The following is a 24,819-nucleotide window of genomic DNA, read 5'->3' on the forward strand; positions in this document are numbered from 1 at the left end:
TTGTCTAAGTTTTTCATAAAATAAGTCACGCTAAATTTATCTTTTGAATAAGGAAATTTTGAAGTATAATCATTTGCTCTCTTGCGCAGAGATTTCTATTCATTGAAGTAAAATTACTTTAAATCTCTGCGTGGAAGCCAATAATATCAAAGTATTAGTTATAACCAAATAAAGTCATATTTAGTTTAATTTGCAGAATGGATAAGTTTATCACAGTAAATTTACCTATAAACTAAATCAAAACAACCTGTTAAGTAACTACAGTAACTTAAAGTTACTTAATTATTAAATTTACTTAATATACTCAAAGACTTGCAAAAGTTAGCCATAAAAATGTTTCTATTTATGTCTTATATGTTGTTTACACATAACATAAGCTTCTAACTGAAAATTGTTATAACAAGAAATCTCAATTAGATTATGAAAAAGGCTATTTATCTATATTTTCATTTTATTTAAAGCGATATCAAGATTAAACTTTTTCTATAAACACACAAGTTGTTTTTAGAAGATTAGTCTTCTAAAATTCTCTTATTCAAACAATTTTGCAAATGAAATTGGAAAAATTTTAACGCCTAATAATTTAATTGCAATGGCATAATTTTATTGCAGTGGCGTCTGTAATACTCAGTGGCATAGCGAGGATCATTCCTGAAAGTTAAATGTATATCTAGTTATAGTAACAATATCAGACTTAGATCATGGTGCAAGTGAAATTTTTTTTTTAATTTAAATCATAAACATTTTGAGTAGTTAAATATCCATGTTTCTTGAAAATAGTTCTTGAAAGTAGAAACATTCTATTGCAAACATTTAAGCGGTTGTACATAAATTACATCACCCAGTTTTTAACTTTTTTTGACCTCCCCTTCCCCCATTCTTGTAATGCATCTGTAACACTTTATTTACCCTCCCCCCCCCCAATATTACACAGTAATTCCCCCACCCCCCACCCGCCTTTCCCATCCCTCCCGCAAAATAAAAAATTTTCAAAGGAGGGGGGAAGGGAAGGGAGGTGTAAAAAACTTTACAAAATATAAAACAATTTTAAATATAATGTCTATAATTTTCTGAGCTTCTTTGAGGTACTTGATTAGTAATTTTCAGTCTGTTTAATGCTTTTTTTCACCCCAATAGTTCTGTGTAAAATTGTATAAATTAACATTGCTATCCTAAATCGCTATCCTAATGTTACCAATTTTAAAAACCTATTCTTCCGATATATAATACATTCAAAATATTATATATATATATAAAATATATATCATACATAATAATACATTATAATATGTTATCCATGAAAAAATATTGTTTTATAAATATAATTGGCTAAGTGGATTCTGCTTCAGGCTAGTAAACCAAGGGTTCCAGGCCCTCAGTATCAAAATAATCATTTTTTTTTAGTTAGTGCACAAAGGTTGTTTTTTTGTTGCTGCACACTTTTGTGCACTAAATGAAGTTCTTACCATATAAAGTCAAAGCGCAGCATGTGCACTGCACATAGACAGTTACAGCCGTAACAGTCCATTAACAGGCTGTAACTACTCCGTTAACAGAGTGTACACATAGACTAAGTAAGATTTAGCCGTAGTTGATTTTGCAATTAACATGTTGATACATCAGCTGAGGGTTTTGGTTTGGTCTCTTTTAATTAAAAGAAAGTCTTCTCTAGATTTAAAACTAAAAAAAAATGTTGACAAAATCTAGACCCCCCTCCCCCTTGTATCAAATTGTCATAAAATCACCTACCCCTGCCCCCTAAAGTGTGACGTAATTTATGGACGACCATAAATTATGTCACACTTTAGGGGGCATAAATAAATAAAACAGCAATAAAACAGTGTCATGAAGTTGACATAAACTCCAAAAAGTTGACAAGCTCTTAATGTTTTCTGTCAACTGCAGTTTCTTTTATTGTAGTTTTTTACCATAACAATACCATACTCTTTAAAAATGGATGGTGTAAAGGCCAAGTGGACTAATCCTTCAATTTTCGGGTTTTTATTATTGTGTTTCTGCATTAATAAGACTATGTTTTATTTATAACAAAGTGGACTAACCCATCAACAACATAGATTATTGTTAAAAAAATTTTTTTTTTATTAAATATATATTTATAGTTAATTAAAAAAACTGTTTCCTGAACAAGCTCAAAAACTGAGGTTAGTCCACTTGGCCTTAACACCATCCAAATAACACGGTTTTATCGTCAGCATGAACATATTAAATAGTTTTCTATAGCTAATTAATATACATAAATTTAACTTTTGTATCTGGGCTGTACATTTGTGTTTTTTTTAAACTTTAAATTTCAACAAAACATTGGTTTCAAATCTTCAAATCAGAGGTTTGGAATGCAGATGGTTTTAATCAAAATCAATTAGTTTAAATAGTTTTTTTATTGTAATAATAACTAACTACCTTAAATTAGAAAAAAAAAATTGAACATATTAGGCATAAGCAAAACTCTTTTCCTCTAGCCAGAGTTTTTAAGACCACACTGTTAAGCAATTTTATGAATTTAAAAGCATTTAGTTATTAAGACAATGTATACTGAAGGGCAAAGTATACTGAACTGTTTTACATGTTGAGCAAATTCCAGACGCAAAAACTGGATCCTAGAAGTTGCATTCAGAAAAAAAAATTATTTACAAAGTGAACTAAAAGAGTTCTTAATTAAGTATTACTAGTTACAAAGGTTACTCATTTTTTGTAGCATAATGCGCATACTTTTTCTCTTATTTTAGAATGACACGGAGATACTGTTATTGGATTCTGCAAATATGACAACAATATCGCAATGACAACAATATTGCTATTCAGTTTTGAAAACTGAGTTTACAGTTCACCTAGTTTTTTTTTTAATTTTAAAGTAAGAAATAATATACAGATATTACAGCTACATATACTTCTAAAAATGGACCTATATATTCACATCAAAACCTTTAAAAAAACCTGGCCTGAGAGTTCAAAGGACAGTTTTTAATATATGACTGGCTATTTAAAAAAAATTATAATTAATTTTATAGTTGTGTGTGTTTTTTTTATTAAAATCTTTTATTTTACTCTAGGGTGTGAAGACTCCACTTTTAGAAGATTTTAACTTGTGGTGATAACAAAATAGTAGCATACCTACAACTCTTCAAAATAAAAATTAGAAAATAAAAAATCTTTAAAATGATAATTATGAAATAAAAAAACTTTAAAATGATAATTAAGAAGTAAAAAATTTTTTTAATTTAATAAAAAATGTATTTATTAATTTGTCTTAAACTTAATAAAATTAAAATTAATTGTATTCAATTTTTTAATTTTGGTTTTGATACCATTTTAACCAATTAAGTAGAAAACATATTAAGTTAAAAAAAAAAACTTTAACAATTTACGAAGAAATATCTAAACCATTTTAACTGAGAAAATATATAGCAAATCTATTATTATTTTAATCATCATGATAAAGATGTTATAAGTATTTATATTATCATAATTATATAAATAATTTATAAATAAACAATTTATAAATAAAAATTTATAAACAAATAAATAACTTATAAACAAATAATTAATTTATAAATAAATAATTAATTTATAAATAAATAATTAATTTATAAATAAATTAATTAAAATTATTGAATGTTATATCTTTAAAAAAACTAGAAACCTTAACACATTTCAATTCCATCATATAAGAACGATATACTGATGGCAAACCTAAGATTCCATTTTCAATATCAAACAACCTAAAATAAATATCGAAATCAAAAAGTAAATAGAACAATTGAAATAGGTAGTAGTAACAGTATCAAAAGCAGCCAAACTGAACTAATTCGAAAAAGGACTTTCCAGATTATTATCGAAATAGAGAATAAAATTGAAATTGTGAAAAAAGAAAAATTATCGAAAATCCTAAAAGCAGTATAAGATTGAAATTAGAAGAAAATGATTAACATTGAAATAATTAAAAATTGAATAATTTTTAATTATTTTGATGTTCATGAAATTATGATTATGATTCAATTTTTTTAATTGACTGTCAATCGTTGGACTGTCAGCCAAAACCAAACTCTCAGTTGATGTAGCAACATTCCTTGTATGCTCTATCTATTTGTCAGTCAATGTAGCAACAATCCTTGCATGTTCTATTTATTTGTCAGTTGATATAGCAACATTCTTACTATTCCTAAATCAAAATTTTCGTATTATTGCGTATGTATGTATTCTGTATATCATAATATATATATTCTGCATGGGTATTTTCAACATTATTCCTTTTAAATGAATTTTTATTTATTTTTTATTTTCGAAATCATTCCATAAAATTAATTTTCGATATTAACCCCAAAAAACATTTCCATAAAAAAAATTCAATATTAATCCATTTTTTGGGCAATTTTTCTTTGATACTATTCTGCTTTCCCATTAAAATAATTTATTTAGCATAAGTACATAATTAAGAACACAACTAAATACACAATAATATCTTCTGATAAACAGATAAAAAATAATACTTTAATAAACTCACCATGTTTGATGCCCATCAACAATGACATTACCAGCATGTAAATGTCCTGTTGAGTAAAGTGTTTATCAATTTAATATGTTATAAATCTTGATAGACTAATCTTTTTTATGGAGAAATAACTTGAAAATATAACCACCTGGGATATGGTGAGACACAAGCTAAAAATACATAAAGATGAGCTTCTGCCCTACAAAATACCACAAGTCACCTTTACCTAATATACAGGATTATAAAAATATTGGTAGATTCATAACAAGTTATTTCCCAAATTAAGGTATTTTATCTAAATAAATAGTCTAACTTTAAAATATTATTTTAACTATATGTAATTATTTTAAATGCATCATTTGCAGATAAACTTTTTTTGCTTTTCAGTTATATTTCTGCTTTATGTCTGACATAAAAGTTTAAGCATAAAAAAAACCATGTAAACTGTATAATTTTTATATTTAACTCTACTTGCCTGGTGATAAACTATTGTTTATTATCAGGCAAGTAGAAATACTACATGATACACTTTTAGTAGAACACACTCAACTTTATGCAGAGAATATTAAACTTTTAATGAAAACTGTTTTACTAAACTTCTTCAATTTATTTATATCCAGACTATTTATTTGTGGAAAAAACAACTTATTTATTATGAATAATAACAATTTATTATGAACGACAACAACTAGCTTGACTGAAACTAAAACATAGAGAAATTCCTTCTTTAGTGGACAACAATGTACTTTAAATGGACTGCAATTTACTTTTAACAGAAACTTTAATGGAGGCATTACTTCAATGAAAACAATTGTTTATAAACTTGAATAACTTAATATTTATTTGTAATAACAACATTTGACATAATTAATACTAATATTTATGTTCAAAAATTATAATTTATTTTTAAGAATACTTTAATGTTTAATTAATATTTAAATATTTGGCAAAATATAATTTATAGATTACTAAAATGTAAAACATACCAAAAGGCCAACCAACATCTCTAAATAACTTCAAAGCTTCTAAAATGTGGCGACCAATTCTTTGTATATCAGCTATTTCCAAACCTGCTCTAGGTTTCACGATTCCATATTTTTTTACAAAGGGTAGAGTAGGTTTTGTCTAAAACAAAAAAAGTAGCGTAGGTTTTGTCTAAAACAAAAAAGGTAGAGTAGGTTTTGTCTAAAACCATGGCCTACTATAATGACAGGCTGAGTAAACATACGGCTTTTAAAAAAACTGTAGGTGAGTATTTGTTATTAATAAATAATGACTTATATATAAATCATAAATAAAGATTTTTGTAACAAATGAATGAATTCAACCTCCGAAATAAATGAATTAAACCTCCGAAATAAATGAATTCAACCTCTGAATTGCAAAAAACTGTAAAATAAATGCAAACTGGTTATTACTATTCATGTTAGCAATTTTTGTACCCTCATTAGGAGATAACTCTTCTTGTTATCTCCTCATGAGGGCTCCAAAAAACTTCTTCACTACTTCTTCACTCTGTCACCTTTCTCTTTGTTCTTTATCATTCTCCTTCTTCGCAAGAGTGCAATTTTAGATGTAATTCTGATCAAATTGACCATGCTCTCTCTCTTTATGTCAATATTGTTGTTATAGGGGACTTTAATGCTCATCACACTGAATGGCTTGGCTCTAGCACCACTGACCCTGCTGACACTAAAGCCTATAACTTCTGCATTTCTCAATCTCTTCTACTGATATAGTTAACTTTGTGACTCATTTTCCTGACAACTCTAATCATTTATATTCACTACTTGATTAATGTCTTGTTTCTGATCCTAGCTTGTGTTAAGTTTCCCCTTGTTCTCCCTTAGGTGGTTCTGAGCATGCAATTATCTCTTTAAATCTTTCATCTCATACTTTCTTTTTGGACTCACCCAATCATCACACTACTTACTACTACCCTAAAGTAGTAACTGGGATTCTTTTTATGATTTTCTTCGTGATGGTCCTTGAGTTGATATATTTTGTCTCTCAGCTGACAAATGCGCCTCCTACATAACCTTCTGGATCAGCCAGGAATGGATGCTTTTATTTTTTATTGTTGGTTTCAAGTCAAACCTCATTCTACCCTGTGGTTCTCACCTTTTTGTGCAGCTGCTACACCTAATTGTAACCATTTTTTCAATTTTTTTAGAAGAACAACTCTTTAGAGAACAAACAGCTTTTTATTATTGCAAGAAATCAATGTAAAAGGGTGCTGTTGATGCAAAGTTCCATTATTCTGTTCATTAAATCAAGTATCTTATCTAAAAAAAAGTTAGATTCTAGAGCATTTCATCTCTCATTCATAGGACTGATCTTATTACCTCTCTCAAGGATAAGGCTTAACTATTTGCAAAGAACATTACTTCTAATTCAACTCTTGAATCTTTGGCCATACTCTTTTTTCCATTCCAATTAAACAGGTTAACCCATTGTTAGACATTCAAATCACTCCAGCTTCTGTTGCTAAAGTCATATTTTGAATAAATTTTCTACTGCTTGTGGTCCAGACTCTCTTCAATTCTCTGTGAACTATTTAACAAATGCTTGACTGAGTCTTGTTTTCCTGCCTGCTGGTAAATGGCATATGTTGTTCCAATTTTCAAAAACTCAGGTGAACATTCTGACCCCTCCAATTATCATCCAATCAGTCTTCTTTCTGTTATAAGCAAGGTCTTTGACCCTTTGAACCTAAATTCTCACTTGTTTACTGTATCTGTCCCTGCATGCTCTTGAAACCTATATTCCTCCAGTTTTTTCCCCGCAATTTAACTCTTTGGAACTCTTTACCACCTTCATGTTTTCCTGACTCATACAACCTTCAACTTTTCAAGTCTTCTGTCAACAGTTTCTTTGCTCTATAACTCTATTCTTTTTTTCTAGTAACTACAAATTTAATAGTGGTTGCTTGCAGCCTTGTTGGGAGTGAATTACAATAAAAAAAAAATTTGGTAGTTTGTAATCATCACATAATCAAAAGTAAAGAGTTTTTGACAATGAACTTAAATGCAGGATCCAGGAGAATACTTTTTTTCACCAAAAAACATTTAAGAGTTCATACTTTTATCTGTTCAATACTATAATATTCAAACTTTGGAACACCCAAGTTGTTTAATACCTGATATACTAGATTGAAAATGTAAACAGTTTTCACACATTATTTTATTACACAAATCTTCAAAAGAAGAAATACTATCCGCTTTCACAAAAGCCTCCATTTCATCAGGCATAGAACATCTTAAAGAAGGCAATGATTTAGTATTGGTCTTGGTGGTGTAAGTGGAGTTGGAATATGGCTTAATGCATATTAAATTAAAAGACCACATTCTTTTTCGGGAATGCGGCATACTACAAATTATTAATTTGAAAATTACAAATAAAAAAACCCACTTACAGTTTTTTTTTAAGCCGTATGTTTACTTGGCCTGTCATTATAGTAGGCCATGTCCAAAACAAAAAAGTAGGGTAGGTTTTGTCTAAAACAAAAAACTAGTTTTAGTTATAAAAAAGTGCATATTCATAACTTAAGTACAGCTATAAAATTGGTGGGTATCTAATTTTATACTTGTATAACTAAGTGAAAAATTATATATTGAGGAGGCAGCAGGCAACAGGAGTTGCATATATTTGAAAAATCTATAGCAGATGTCAAATGTCGTACTTCATAATAAAAATATGGTTTTTGGATAAACAGTCTAAAACACTTAAAAAAATGCTTTTTAATGCTCTTTATTATTATAAAATATTTATTAATAATTTACAGATCATATATTTATTATTAATATTGTTATGCAGGTTATCTGAATTGTTTAAACTAGTCGAGCAATGAAAGCCCACAAAAAACATGAAATAAAAGAAATTCTGCCTATGACTTAACAAAGGAGACCTTTTCAACATGAGCATAGTTGTTCCATTGTGATGTTTTGAAGAAGTTAACACAGTTTGATTAAACTCTCAAAAAAGCAATAATAAAAATTATTGTGTTTCAATGACTAGCATTACCCTTTCCTTCCCCCTTCCTGCATACTCTATACTACACCCAATAGCTGTATATGCAAGTCACCACTAACAACCTAAAAAATTTTGTAAAAAAACCAAAAATAAAAAAATATATATATATTTATATATATATGAATGAAACCTCATTCAGCACTAGTAACAAATAACAACAAACATTAAAAAAAAAAATACACGAGAAAAATAAAATACATGCAAATATAAATATATTTTAAATTAACACACATATGTATGTATACACACACACACACACACACACACACACACACACACACACACACACACACACACACACACACACACACACACACACACACATGGATCTAAGCAAACATTATCATAAAAGAAACATTTTTATGAAGAAATCATTGTAATAAAATAAAAGACCAATAACCAAAATGATGATTGTTAGAAACTGACAAAATAATATAAAAATAGCTTCCAAAAATAGTGACAAAAAAAGCTAATATACCAGAGTGAAAAAAAAGAGTACAAATTTTAATTTATACTTTTAAGATGTATTATATTTTTAAGTTGGAAATTTAATACAACTTACTCGAACTATTGATCCAGAAATATACAAAGTCTTAGGTAAAAGCATTGTGTTACCTCAAGCTAAAGATAAAATGCCTTGTGGTTGGATACCATTAGGATAACTCTCCCAGACACACTAGCAAATCGGTCTAAAAATTCTTCAAGAAGAGTAAAGTTGGTGTTTTGAAGTGATCAATCAACTGGCTCAGTTAAGATTAGATGCCATTGATTATTTATTGGACCATGTCAAATATTAGATATCAAGCTGACAAATCATGCTAACTTATAAGGAAAAATTAAAGAAATATTGCACTTAAATTCTCATTAGTGTTTGCGTTAAAATGGTTGACTTTAAGCCTCGTAGATGCAAAGCCGTTATTGATTATAAAGATAGTCTGATAAAATAGTATTGTAATTATGCATTTCTAACTAACTTTGATTAAATATCATTGAAAAATTTCTATTTTTTTAAATATAAATGCTTTGTCTGCAAATTTTTGAACTCATCAAAAAAATTATTTTTTTAAAAAATCAATTAAAATATGTTGTTTAAGTTATCAATGATCATTTGAAAATTATAATAAACATAAAAATCTTATAATATGTTGGCTTTTGTAAAATATGCGCTGAAATATTAGTAAAATTTAAACTTTTTTACCTAGTCTGAAACTTTTTTTAACGATACCATCATTTATCAACATATTATTGTATCATTATCATACTATAATCAACCTACTACATTATCATACTGAATCATTTATCAATTCTTTAATGCTTCCGTTTTATTACTGTATCAAGAAAACAGCTTTGAATTTGTCAACTTAGTTTTACTCTTAAATTGCAATATCATGAACTGATATTAGTTTTAAACCAATTATATACATATAAAAATACCAATAATTTCAAATATAATAACTACCTTAAAGATAAGATCCCGGAGTGAACCTGTTGGGTGCAAACTTCTTACCACTGTTGATCCTTTATCTGTGCATGATGCATAATTGACAGGGTAGATATATGGATGCTAAATTAAAAAATTTAAAAGCAAAATCCAGAAATTGTTAATAACATGAAAAAAAAATTGTGTTCATTTATAAATTATTATTATTATTATTATTATTATTATATATATATATATATATATATATATATATATATATATATATATATATATATATATATATATATATATATATATATGTTATATATATATATATATCTGTATTTATACATATATATATATATATATATATATATATATATATATATATATATATATATATATATATATATATATATATATATGTTATATATACATATATCTGTATTTATACATATATATATAGATATATATATATATATATATATATATATATATATATATATATATATATATATATATATATATATATATAAATATATAAATATAAATATATAAATATATATATATATATATATATATATATATATTTATATATATATATATAAACTTAAAGAAACCTGTAAGGACGTTAAAAGATGCAATAGTGCCAACAAGGTAGTTTCATAATCAAGAGTCATATCAGGTCCATGTTCAACCTAAACATTTAAATTCAACACCTTTTTTAGATTTTTATCAACTCATGTTTTTAGATTCATATCAACTTATGTTTGACCATTTTTGTAATGACTGTACTTTCACATTATTGAAATCTTACCCAAGATAGAAGAAACTTTTTTTTAATAGCGCTATCTTTAGATTTTACAACAAAATAGTTTTTCCTTAACCTCCAACCTAAAATAAATAAACTTGATTTAAATTTAAAAAACAATTTCAATTTTTTGCTAGAAAAACTTTGACTGTCATTAACAATTCTATATAAGTTGTTTTTATTTACTTGTTTTATTATTTGCAACTATAAGTAAAAATTATTTCATTTCGAAATTCTTTCGACAAACCAAGGAAACATGTCTTTGTTAATTCCTAGAAATATCTTTGAAATATGTAAATAAAAATGAGTGTCTTGGATTATAACAAGATTACACAAAACAATAAAAATAGAATACACTGATTGTCATGTTCATCTGATCATAATTGTAATCACTTATCATCATAGTGGTGTGGTGTGATGAACAAATACAAACAAATATTGTATTTGGTCTTCTGAGACAGCTTGAAATTTACTGTGTCTCATAAAATTTAATCTGAATAAAAGTTGCTTACAGCTAACAATTATAGACTCCTTTCTTGATGAATGACATCTTTCTTACTGAGTCCTCTAATTTATAACTTCTTGGATTATGTTTTACTAATGACCTCTTATAAAAACCATATAACCAAATAATTCTTTTCTACAAGCTTCAGCGCTTTAGAATTTTCTTCCAAGTAGCCTGTGTTTTCCTGTGTTATCACAATTTATACAATTTATATATATATATATATATATATATATATATATATATATATATATATATATATATATATATATATATATATATATATATATATATATATATATATATATATGTAAAGAGACAGAGAGAGTATAAAAAAAACTGTACCTATATCTTTTAAATTTTCTTGCAATTCCCATTTGGGTTCAGAACGAAAAAACATTGCAGCTTGTTGCTGAGCAACCCCTGAGGTGAAATGACAACAAGAATTTATGACATTCAAATTTATTATAATATAAATGAATGTGTTATTCCAACTTACAAACTGAAGTATAAAATACAAAACTTACTGTCAATTTCATCAGAATAATTTGACGGATCTAAAAATTTTTTAACTGCTATATTTTGTGAAAAGAAACCAGACAGAACACCATCCATAAATTCCTAAAAATAAAATTTATTATATATGATTAGGATTGAGATTAGTCATCCTTGAAATTTATTTAAAATTAGTTGAGAAAGAATACATATATATATATATATATATATATATATATATATATATATATATATATATATATATATATATATATATATATATATATATATATATATATATATGTACATATGTATACATATACATATATACATATATATATACATATGTATACATATATATATATATATATATATATATATATATATATATATATATATATATATATATATATATATATATATATATATATATATATATATGCAGGCCTTGCTTCAAATAAAAAATGCTTAATGCATTAGCCTAATGTGAACTTGACGTCATAAAATTCTCTTTATTTTTTTATTTTTTAACTAAAAAACTGTAAAAACAGGTTAAATATTATTTAACTCGTTTTTCATTATTACTATTAGGGAATGTTTACTTTCTTTAAATTTTTTTTAAATTAAATACTTCAATTTACATTATTAGACTTTTAAAAATGTTTGATAAATTTCTTTCTTTTCACAACATTGGTATAAATGAATTAAAATGTTAAATTTTTTGAAATGATTATTTCTTAAATTTCTAATTGCAGGTTTGCAACTAAAAATGATTTTTTATTTAAAAAAAATTAGTAACAAATAAAAACATTATGTTAATTTCTTTACTTTATTTATGAAAAGTTTATTATTTTATTAGCGATTTTGTTGTGAAAGCAAAGATTATTTTTCTAAACAGCATTTATTAAAATTACATCACTGTGTATATCATTTGTTATAAAATAATCGCTGCGCCTTAACTTGTGTTATAAAAAAAAGTTTAACTTTAAAACGTTTTGTGCAAATTCTTGATGCAGCCTTAGAAGTAGTGATGTCACGAATATTCGGCGACTTAATAAAAAAAGCAATTGTTTAATCGTCTTTCCCATTAAAGTTAAACCATGCTTTAAGTTCAGATTGTTGTGAAAATAACATTTTATATATGTTTAGAGTTTTCTATAATAATTCAATCTATAAAGCATTTTCTGAAATTACCTCAGAAGTGCAAGATATACCTGAGCTGGTTATCTTTGAACTTTTCTGAATGGTTTGAAGAGTATGAAACTTTTAGGCATAAATGTAGGTAAAATATTTGGTGTATCATTCAACAAATAATGCATGCTGCGAATCAACCTGTTTATAAATGCCCACAGAGTAGTTGACTTATGCACTGCAGTGGAGCAGGTCGGAGCCCTCAATATAATTAAGTGTTGTCGAATAATCTGCTGAAAATTCATGGCATCTTTACTCGGAACAGATTTATTTAAAATTTAATTTTGAGTAAAAAAAAAATGTTTACGATGAAAAACCAAAAAAACAATTGCCATAAAAATGAGCTAATTTTTTTTTAAGAACAAGTAAAATTTAAATATTGAACAATATTTAGTAATATTTTTAAATAAAATTGACAGATAAGTTAACTTTAATTTTAATAAACTTAAATATATTTTTTTAATCAGAATAAAATTATAAATTTTTTAAATCAAAATTAAATTACATATTTTTTTATCAGAACAAAATTATATATTTTTATTAAATTAGTCATATTTTTTATTAGAATTAAATTATATTATTATGATCTTTGTTTCAAGCAAATATTTCAAGCAAATATTATTTTAATGATTGATTTTTTCAAGTGAAAAAATCAATCATTAAAATGAAAGTAAAATATCATAATATAAAATAAAGTTAAAATAAAACTAAAATTTTTTTCATTATTATATATTTATTTTTTTATTATTTAAAAAGAAATTTAGGTAAATTTTCTTTTATTGCAATCAAAAGTTGTATAAATATTTTGGTGCTCGCAAGATAATAAAAAACTTTTAGTATATATTTCATTTATGGTTTTTTTTTGTTCATATACAAAAAAAAAATTATTAAGTTGTTAACTACAAACAATTTTGCTTTCTGTTACTAAATATTTCTATAAAATAATTAGCTTTAAATTAAGTTTTCGTAGATTTTAATTTTATTTGAGCTTATTTCATTAGTAAAAGTGGTTATATCTAACATAATTGTCATTCAGACTTTTGTAACAAACTTTTTTACAAATTCGTCATTTAAAAGTTAATGTGTTTTTTTAAAAAATTAATTCTTTTTTCTTACCGTTTGAAGAATAATTTAAAAGTTGAAAAATGATAAAAAGTTGCTTAATGGAAATCACTCTACAGACCTTGGAATCAGGCTCAGCATTCGGCAATGCCAACCTAACAGCCGATCTTAAAGTGTTTGAGGTCGGCAAAAATCACTGACCTTATTTCTACAGTGACTTGCCATTAAAAATTTTTGCTTCTCGCATAATCTTTTTTTTTCATTATTTTTTACTTTGGCAACATTGCCAAAGATACTATTTTATAAGTGGCAACATTGCTCTTTATGAAATAGTACCTTTGAAAATAAAATTTTTTGTGGATAAGTACGCAATCTTATTGAACATTTCCTTTGTTTTTTAGGAATTGGAAAGGCATGTTATATTTTCTCCACGAAAACTAAGTAAAATTTGTGGATTATTAAAAATACAAGCATGTCACAATAGCTGAGATATCTCAATATTTCTCAAAGCACGGTGAAGAGAGTGAAGCAAAACCTGATTTTGACATCTTTACAACTTGCTAGCGGTGCTTGTGGCAGAAAAAGGTTATTAGTTATTATAAAACATCCCTTTTCTGTCAGGCTGAGTGCTGACCCAAGATTGATAGAAAAATTAAGGATATTTGTCTACAACAAAGAAAACACCCTATCAACTTATTGAACAAGATTGTCAATGAGCGGGGAATCAATATTTCCCAACATACAGTTATATATGTTATATAACTGTATGTTGGGAAATATTGATTCCCATAGATGCCTTTGAGAATTTGGTTTAACTTCCCACTGATGATGTCTAATGACTGATATGTGTGGAAACACAGTGAAGAGCTGCCAACAACAGTTGAAAAGTGCATTTTGAATATGTCACGCACATACAAAGCGCAATTGCAGTAAAAGAAGATCATGCAAAAATTAACTATTTAATTTATGATCTTTTTTATTATTTTCCATTATTATCTGTATTACATGTTTTATGGTAACCCTGTTTTATAGAGTTTTTTTTGCCGACCTCTAGTAGTTTTAGGTCGGCAGTTGATTGCCTCAATTACTGACCTCATTTTTTCTAACTCTGAGGGCTACATATATGTACTCTTGTTTGGACAAGTTGAATTTTCCCATAAAATGTCAACTTTATGTTTGTTTTTAAAAAAATTCATTTTAAAAAACAAACAAAGACCAGAAAAAGTTTGAAAACTTTACAGTATTTTTTTATTATTTGATAGACTGCCTGCTCAAACCAAACCTCAGCCAATTTACAGCACTCATGTAGATGCAGGATATAAGATAGTCAATGTAGTAACACTCCCTTGTAACAGCAGCCCATAAGATAGTCATGTACCAACATTCCTCATATGTTCTACAGTAAAAAAAATAAAAATAAAAACATTCAGAATGTTTTTACTTTTTTTAAACATTTAGAATGTTTTTAAAAACATTCTAGTCTCTTAATTTGCATTTTTGTGGTGTTAAAAAAACAATAAATTTAGTTTTCGCAATTGAATTAATTGTTTTTGACATTGTACCTAACTTTTATCTTGCCACATGTCAGATTAGTTAAGAGCCATTTTTTACTACAAACGGTAAGTTCAGATGTCAAACTATAGAAATATATATATTATATATATAATATATATACATATATATATATATATATATATATATATATAATATATATAATGTATATAATGTATATAATATATATAATATATATAATATATATAATATATATGTATGTATATATATATATATATATATATATATATATATATATATATATATATATATGTATGTATATATATATATATATATATATATATATATATATATATATATATATATGTATATATATATATAAATATATAGCTTGTTGCATTTGGGAGTACGGAAGGAAAAAAATGATTCTTATGCCAACAAATACGCCAACTTTAATTACTTTTAATTACTTTTGACTTTCGTCCAACATTTGCGTGTTGTCAGAAAGTAAAAATCATTAATTTAATTACAAATTAATTGTTTTTTAAAGAAACCGCAAAAAGGCAAATTTAATTGACCAGAATGTTTTTAAAAAGATTCTGAATGTTTTTAACAATCTAAACAATGTTTTTATTTTAATTTTTTTTTTTTAATGTTTTTATTTTTATTTTTTTAAATAAAATGTTTTTATTTATTTTTTTTTACTGTAAATCATGCGAGGAGTGTTGCTACATCGACTATCTTATAGCCTGACTTGCAACAAAGTGCTGCTACATCGACTGACAAATAGCCTGACTCGCAACGGAGTGCTGCTATATAAACTGACAAATAGCCTGACTCGCAACGGAGTGCTGCTACATCTACTTTAGCCTGACTCGCAAGACCTGACTTACAATTTACAATTAATAATAACTTTTTTAATACTTTGCAAGGTAAAGATGTCAAGGATAATTATTTGCTTACAGTTTACTTCCATTTTTATTTAAAGGACTCACATTAGCCATTTTTCAGAGTTCGTGAAGATCACTGTTTGTTAAACTTCATTGATAAATAATTGAAAGTGGTACAGAAAAACTGTCAAACTTTTGAATAAAACTGTCAAACCAAATTTCTGAATGTCTAATTTTGACAAATATAATTTTACAAGTGATTGGTCAACAGGTATTTTCCAAAATCTGCTATTTTTTGGGCTTCAAAATTACCTAGATTTGCATATTCTTTTATGGAGACAGAATAAAAATACTTGTTTAAAATATCAACATTACTAAATTTAAACCATTAAATATTAATTGAACCATTAAACATTATTTGAACCATTAATGATTAGTTGAACCATTAAACATTAGTAAGTGCTTTTATATGATTTTTCACTCGTCACAAAAAAAACTTTATTAAAAATTTAAAACATGTTATTTTGAGATCCTTTTACAACCATTTTTTTTTTTTACCTAGACATTTTGTGAACTGAACTGGGCATTGATATCCACTTTGGATATCAATGCTCAGCCTGAAAGAAATATTAAAGTTTAAAGTTTTTTAAATTTTATAGATCTCTCTTCCAAAGTTTACTTCCAGTTGGAATGCGTTTTGTATGGTTAACTGCATTTTGTATTAATACCAAACTCATGTAAATCTGCATTTTGTTTTGTTAATAAGTTCACATAAAAGTAAACGAAACTCTGTTGGTTGCTTTACTCAAATGTTCAATGAGAGAGAAGACAATGTACAAACTTATGGTTCACTAGGTTGCTATAGTCTTTTTGCAGATTATATATAATGGTCCAGAAAAAAACCTTAATATGAATTACTAAAACTTACCATCACCAGAGAAATTTGTTTGCCAGATAATTTATGGATCTTTTTCAAATGCAATAAAACATAATATAGCCATAAATAGTAGATTATGAGGATTTGGACAAATGTTTGAATGCTTGTGTATAAAAAAAGACTTTTAATATATAAGTTTAGTATTGTTTGATACCAGATTTTGCACATATATTAGATGTTTAACAGATATTAAAGAATTGTAAAAAATTTAAAAATCATAATGAAAATTTTAAAATTTATTTTAACTATTAAAAAAAATGATGACCATTTTGTCTAATCAACTTTGAATTTAATAATCATTTTTTGAACAGAAAACAAAACTTAAAATTATAATTATATTTTGGAGTTATAATAAACGTAATATATAACTATTAATATAAATTTAAATAGAGATGTGCCGAAACCAGTTTATGCCGAGTCCCTGATTCCGGGTACCCGGAAGTAAATACTGGGTTAGAGTCTGGGTAACTGACTCCAGATCCATTTTAAAAATTGGAATAAAAGCTTGTGAAATCTTTAGCGCTGAATCGTTTTCACAAAATAATGCTGATTAATTTGTGCTAGTTAAATTTGTTTAAATATATTAAGTTTCTTTTTAATAAACAACTATATTTACACTTGAAGTCACAAATTCAAATTACACAAGCTAAAGTGTAAACTCAATGTCCGTAAATATTCTTTCTCCCTCAGGGTTGTTAATATTTGAAATAACTTGCCGCCTGAAGTTGTTAAAGTCAAAAACATCAAGAGCTTTAAAATTAAAGCTAACTCAATCAACTTCGAAAATATTTTTCCGGCTAACTAATTTTGTTTTATAATTGAGGCATTATTTATAACATTTACTTTTTTGTAATTTAACACTAAATAACCGCTAATATGCGCTAGTTAATCAAAAGTGATGTAATAAAAATTTAAAAGATTAAGAGATATATCAATATTTTTAAATATATTTTTAAACAATTGTTTATGATAAATATGTTAGAAGTCTTACATGTTTATTGTAAATATTTGTTTACTTTAAACTTTTGAAAACGTTTAGTTATTGTAAACAAAAAAGTATCAATCTCATTCATAGTAAATTACTAAAAATTATGCGAACAAATTCTCTCACACAATAAAAAGAAGCTATTCAAATTTTTTCTTTTTTTTCTTGTCTTTTATTTTGCATTCTCTCTAATTATTTCATTTTGTGTTACTGATTTTATACCCATGTAAATCAGTTTCCTCTTTGCAATGTATTCTGGTTATTTTTCAAAATTATAACTTTTTAGATATTCTATGAAACATGTTTATATTGAGTAAATAGGACTTTGTGGTTATCGACTCCGTTACACACATAGACTTACATCAAGAAATTTATTGGTTGAAGTTTAAATTAAAAAATAAAATCCTGTTAGTAATATTTCGACACCATTTAAAGTACCACTAAAACAAATAGTTACACCACTTAAGGTTAATTCTTATTAGAATAAAAATTTTTAAGATATCCAGTGCCAGGTACTGCAACAAAATGGTCGATTCCAGGTACCCAGAAAAACAGCCAAATTACAGGTTTCTGGGTCCGAACCGGGTACACAGGACATCACTAATATAACTATAATATATAATAATCATTTATAATATTTAAAAACTATTATAATGTACAATTATTAATAAAAATATTATTGAACATATTGTTTTACACAACATAAACATTAATATTAGCACATTATAACATATATTGAAAATATAATATCCTATTACCTGCAAAGCCATGCGTCGTTCATGTAAAAATGTGCTATCCATATTTCCAAACTTTTTTTTTGGAGGTAAAACAAGGTCTGTACCACTCAAATTCATCTAAAATTGTTAAAATTTAATGTTATTGCTTTAAATATCATAACAACTTTTTAAGCAAAAATAGAACACCTCATTCAAAATAATTGTACCAGATTTTATAAAGATTTTCTGTATTTAAATGTATTTCTGAGATTTCTTGATTTTGCGTAATTTTTTATTTTAAACAACTGACTAATTTCTATTAAAAGGTATTATACCAAACTTTGAGTCAGACAGTGTACTTTCAAAGTGATACTTAGAGAGCTTAGAACTGCTGCATCTCAAACCAAACTTAATACAGTTTATTTAAAAATTAAACTCATTTTTAGTTTCATTTTTTGATGAAAACTTTAATAGTTAAATTATACTGAGTTTACTTGATAAACTTCAATTTTTTTTTAAATCAGGCACTCTAAAAAGTTCTGAAGTTTTTTAAACTGCCTGCCCAAGGCATAAAGAATCTGCTGTATCAATTGCAAAAGCAGGTATTGTACTTGCACTAATACCAAATTCCTTCAATGTATATACATCTTGGTGTGCCTAGAGCTAAATTAATCAATATATGTACACCCAATGCACCTACCCTAAATAATATAATCAACAAAATAAAACCTCAGAGGAATTTAATGCATACATTCACTACAAGTTTGGGTTTGAGCAGGTCCAACCTATCTAGAAGGGGATTTATCATGACAAACAAAAGTCGTTGTTTTATATTATTATTTATAATTAAGTTTTAACTGTAACTGTTTGAAGTATTTTTAACTTTGATTAATGAAGATAATATTTCAAGTTAAACAACATTTTTGTTAAATAACAATGATAACAGTTAAATAACAATGATAAAAAATAAATAACAATGATAAAAGTTAAATAACAATGATAAAAAATAAATAACAATGATAAAAGATAAATAATAATGATAAAAAATACATAACAATGATAAAAAATAAATAACAATGATAAAAGATAAATAACAATGATAAAAGATAAATATAAGTTAAATTGCATCGTTATAACAAGCATTTTAATAAAAAGTTTAAAAAATGATTTACATCAGACAAGCTATGTAATAAATAAACAAAGAAAAAAATAAAGTTGAAACAATTGTTTTCTTTAGATAAAAAAAACAGAGCCATTAGTATAGCAAAGCTGTTCATTCAAAAATTAGAGAAAACATTTTTTTTTAACTGTAATCAGATGTTCACTGAGTTCGATTGTTCACTACAGTTATTATATTGTTATTAAAAAATCTTTTTTTATCTATTCTTATTATTCAAAACATTAAATAATATTTGGCCTAGCCCGTAAGGGTTAGTGTAACGTTCATTGAGCACGACTATTTTCCAAATCACAATTACTGTCACCGCAGAAGTTGTTTGTCTCTGGAAGACGCATGGGCTAGTTTTTTAGTCATAAGTCAGTTATAAATCCATGCATAGGTGTTTAATCTACCATGGTTTTCTGGAGTATGAATGGGCTGGCTTAGTGTAGTTAAGAGATAAATCTTTTACGCTGGTTACTAACAACACATGACTCTACTGAACGACATAAACAGTACGGACTTACACATTACACCTATACACCCTTATGCACATATAGCCTTTTTACATCGTTTGCATGCTTTTTGTTCTTTTATAAGATGAACTATCTTTGTTTGAACTCATTCTTATTTAGGTAATATTTTCTTTTAATATATAGTATGTGGTTGGAATGTTAAATGCAGATTTGTATGTTATGTATATATGGTTATCATGTGTGATTATTTTTTCATTTTAGGATTCATATAAAAAATATATATATAAGAGCGATTCTTTTTGACTAGCGGCTTTCGACATGTTTTGTTGATGGACGTCTTTTTGTTGTTGTTTTTGTTATGGTCTCAAAATTACGTTCAGTTCGGACCGCAGAGAAAACTTTACTTTTTCGGAAACTTTAATTTAGATATGGTCTCAAAGTTACCTTTAATTCGGACCGTAGAGAAGACTTTACTTCTAAACAATATTTTCCCGCTTCGTACTTCGTTTTATATCACAACTAATATTATTGCTTTATCACCCAAAATAATTTTTTAACAACTCATTGGCATTTATCTGGTCTTATTTTAGTATTTAGTTAATCTTATTACAATATTTTTTAATATATGATTTGTCCGCTGATTTTCATATTATTACTATTATCAAGGATTATCATTTCTTGCATTTCTGAGGTAATTTCAGAAATTGCTATAGATAGATATATCACAAAGACCTCCAAACTTATTAAAAATGATATCTTCACAACAACCTGAACTTAAAGCATGGTTTAACTTTAATGGGGATGTCAAATTACAGTTGCTTTTTTTATTGATGCATGTTCCAAAAGTAATTTCAAGGGATTAGTTAAAACACAGCCAGCAAAACAAAACAAAAAATATTAACACTCTTAGAATGATTGTAATGTGTGTAACAGGTCGCAATTTTCCTTAGAGTAAAAATTAAGTTAGCGAAAAGTTAATCCATCTTAGTGAATAGCTGCTTAACAACAATGAACAATTGCTGGTGTCTACTAGCACTAACAGGGCCTATTCTAGGAAAGAAATTTGGACAACAGTACCCCTTTGTCCCAGCAAAATTTAGCGGAAAATCAGCATGTATGTATATATATATGTATATATATGTATATATATATATGTATATATATATGTATATATGTATATATGTATATATATATATGTATATATATATGTATATATATATGTATATATATATATGTATATATATATGTATATATATATATATATATATATATATGTATATATATATATGTATATATATATGTATATATATATGTATATATATATATATGTATATATATATTATATATATATATATATATATATATATATATATATATATATATATATATATGTATTTATATATGTATATATATATATATATATATATATATATATATATATATACATATATATATATATATATATATATATATGCATAATTTTTGAGGAATTTGCAATCAGTTGCTATTATCAAAGGATGAAAATGTTTTATATCATAACTTACCACCTATAAATTTTAAGTATCAAATATGCTAAATATTTGTTAAATAAGAAAAATTAAAAAAAATAGTTATATGTGATTTGTTTTTATGTATTTTTTTTCTTTGCAATCTGGTATTTGGCCAAATAGTTTGCAATATTTGGCCGAATACGGAATAGTAAAAGGGGTAGCAGATTAGGTCAAATACCTAACAGTAACTGAATATTTGTTACACCTCTAATATTATTCACTCATGTGGCTAATTTTTAAATCTTATACTTTCTAAATTTTAAAAGTTATTTATAAACTTATTTTCTAATGAGACTACTTTATACTACAGTCTCAACAAAAATGTGAATCTAATGTGATCTCTCTTCTGTGACAGGTTGAGACTTGCAGATGAATTTTAACAAAACTCAGTTGTTTAATGCTAATAACAATATTGTTGATATTCCTACTCTATATACTTGACGAATGACAACACTCTACTACTAGGTTCATTTACTTTATTTTATTTCTTTTCTAATTATTTTTCAATAACAACATATATATATACAATCCATTGTAAAGTTAGCATTAGCTGTTAGGCTTTTTTAGTTTTTCTTTATTGTGCTTGCCATTTTCTTACTCCTTGCTTCATTTTCTATTTCTTTAAATTAAGGTTCAAAAGCACATTTGAACCTTAATTTAAAGAAAGTGCAGTGCTGCCAAATTTGAATCTCTGTCATGCTGTTGTAAAGTTGCTCTTTCCCTTTTTTTATAAATACTACCACGGTCACTGTTTAAACAATCAATCAACTCATGTTACCAAAATTCAATACTGCTTGATCACCATGGAGCAAAGTTGTATCCGCTTATTATCTTTTTTATTATTACTATTATATTCTTTTGTATCTTTTTTTCGCATCGGGTTTTTTTTCTCATCAGAATTTTTTCCCTAATGAAACAAATTTTTAATAAATTAAACATTTAAATAACTCAAATAACTAATAGTGGCTGCCTTCAGCCATGTTGTTAATGAAAAAAATAAAGAAATATATATACACATAAATTTGTAATTCAGAAATAATTTGAAAACTTACAGTGAGTGAAGCGTAAAGTGTAGCAAAATCATTGTACCGATGTTGTAACTTAAAAGTAACGAATGAAATATAACAAAATAAGTTAATATGTATGAATAGATAAATATCTATGCATAAATATATACATAACAACCATTCTTTAAAAAATATATATATATATATATATATATATATATATATATATATATATATATATATATATATATATATAATATATTAATATTTACATATATAAAATGTATTAATATCTTATATATATAATATATATTAATAAATTATATATATAAAATATATTAATATTTATATATATATAATACATTTATATCAAGGGTCAAAACAGCACAGCGGCCTTGTTCGTCAAAGTTCGTGTTTCGGAGTTATAAAGTTGAGAGGGTTATAACCACAATTAATGTAGCCTCCTTATCTGTAGTATATATCAAAATTTGTCAAATGTTCTTCTGCTTCTTTGTTCAATACTTCATTTGATCTGCTCAAATAGATCTTAAAGCACAAAGTTATAAATCTATTGGTGAATATCAAATAAGTCTACACACTGATAAAGCTTTTAGAGGAAGTAACTCAAAATTGTTTAAAAACCAATTAAACCAACAAACTTCAGATCATTTTACATATTATTTTACTTGGTATATCACTTCTTTACTCTTCTTTACTATGTAAAATAAAATAATGGAAAAAATGGGTAAAGATAAGATTAAGCACCACCTAATATATTACAATTTGCTCTCCAAATGTCAACACAAAATTGTCAGCAAAAATTCCTGCTTTAACAAACTTACTTGAAATTATTGATTTCTTGACCTACTCTGCATCACATAAGCTTCCTGCTGTTTTTTCCTCGATTTTGCCAAGACACATGACAAAGTTAAATCACTAAATAATAATAAAAAAGCTTAAATTGTAAAGGATTAAGGACAAAGTTTTAAATAAAGTTTTAAACTTCTCAACATGTACTCTTTCGTATCACTGCATAAAAAAAACAACAGGTTATTAGCACTTCACAAAGCTTAGTTCTTGCTAAAACACTATATAATAATTTGCCATATAAAATTTCCCTATATTAATAATTTGCCATACCATATTGGCATCAAAAGCAAGCTGACATTGATAATATTGTCAATTGGGTTTAAATATGGTTCATGCAACTTAACATCAAAAAATGTTATTTTATACACATCAACCTAACCAAATCTGTTCTTTATACCTATTTCACTGATGAAATGACTCAAATAGTGTAGTTAAAAAAATTCCGTTAGAATAAACATTGGAAAACAACCTTGGTGTTCAACTTTCAGATAACCCTAAAGCACTAGAGTCAAGCAATTAGCGATACTGCAAATAATTGACCAGTTCGATTTAACTTTTTCAACAATCAGGTTGCAAATAATTAGAAATGCTCTGCCGAATGAGGTTGTCAATGCCTCTACTATAGTCAATTTCAAAGTTAAGGCATTTCAATGTCTTTTCTACAAAATTTTCTATAAATGATATTATGGAA

At 26.0% G+C, this 24,819-nt stretch overlaps 1 protein-coding gene across 2 annotated transcripts in view; it reads right to left on the reverse strand.

Annotated features, from left to right (window-relative positions):
* Positions 1-24,819, reverse strand: part of LOC136082254 (PX domain-containing protein kinase-like protein) — a 75,567-nt gene that overhangs the window by 30,721 nt on the left and 20,027 nt on the right. Inside the window, exons 2-12 of one of the 2 annotated variants that reach the window (XM_065800855.1) lie at positions 24,101-24,194; positions 23,304-23,351; positions 19,109-19,204; positions 11,806-11,899; positions 11,624-11,701; positions 10,780-10,856; positions 10,583-10,660; positions 10,002-10,106; positions 5,497-5,635; positions 4,523-4,568; positions 3,662-3,740 (exon numbers count right to left, since the gene is read on the reverse strand). In XM_065800855.1, coding sequence (XP_065656927.1) covers positions 3,662-3,740; positions 4,523-4,568; positions 5,497-5,635; positions 10,002-10,106; positions 10,583-10,660; positions 10,780-10,856; positions 11,624-11,701; positions 11,806-11,899; positions 19,109-19,204 — 792 coding nt within the window. In that variant the 5' untranslated portion in view covers positions 23,304-23,351; positions 24,101-24,194. The remainder of the gene's footprint in view (positions 1-3,661; positions 3,741-4,522; positions 4,569-5,496; positions 5,636-10,001; positions 10,107-10,582; positions 10,661-10,779; positions 10,857-11,623; positions 11,702-11,805; positions 11,900-19,108; positions 19,205-23,303; positions 23,352-24,100; positions 24,195-24,819) is intronic. The other variant, XM_065800854.1, reaches the window with a different exon arrangement.

The sequence above is a fragment of the Hydra vulgaris genome, chromosome 07, assembly GCF_038396675.1.
Source record: "Hydra vulgaris chromosome 07, alternate assembly HydraT2T_AEP".
Classification (NCBI taxonomy): domain Eukaryota; kingdom Metazoa; phylum Cnidaria; class Hydrozoa; order Anthoathecata; family Hydridae; genus Hydra; species Hydra vulgaris.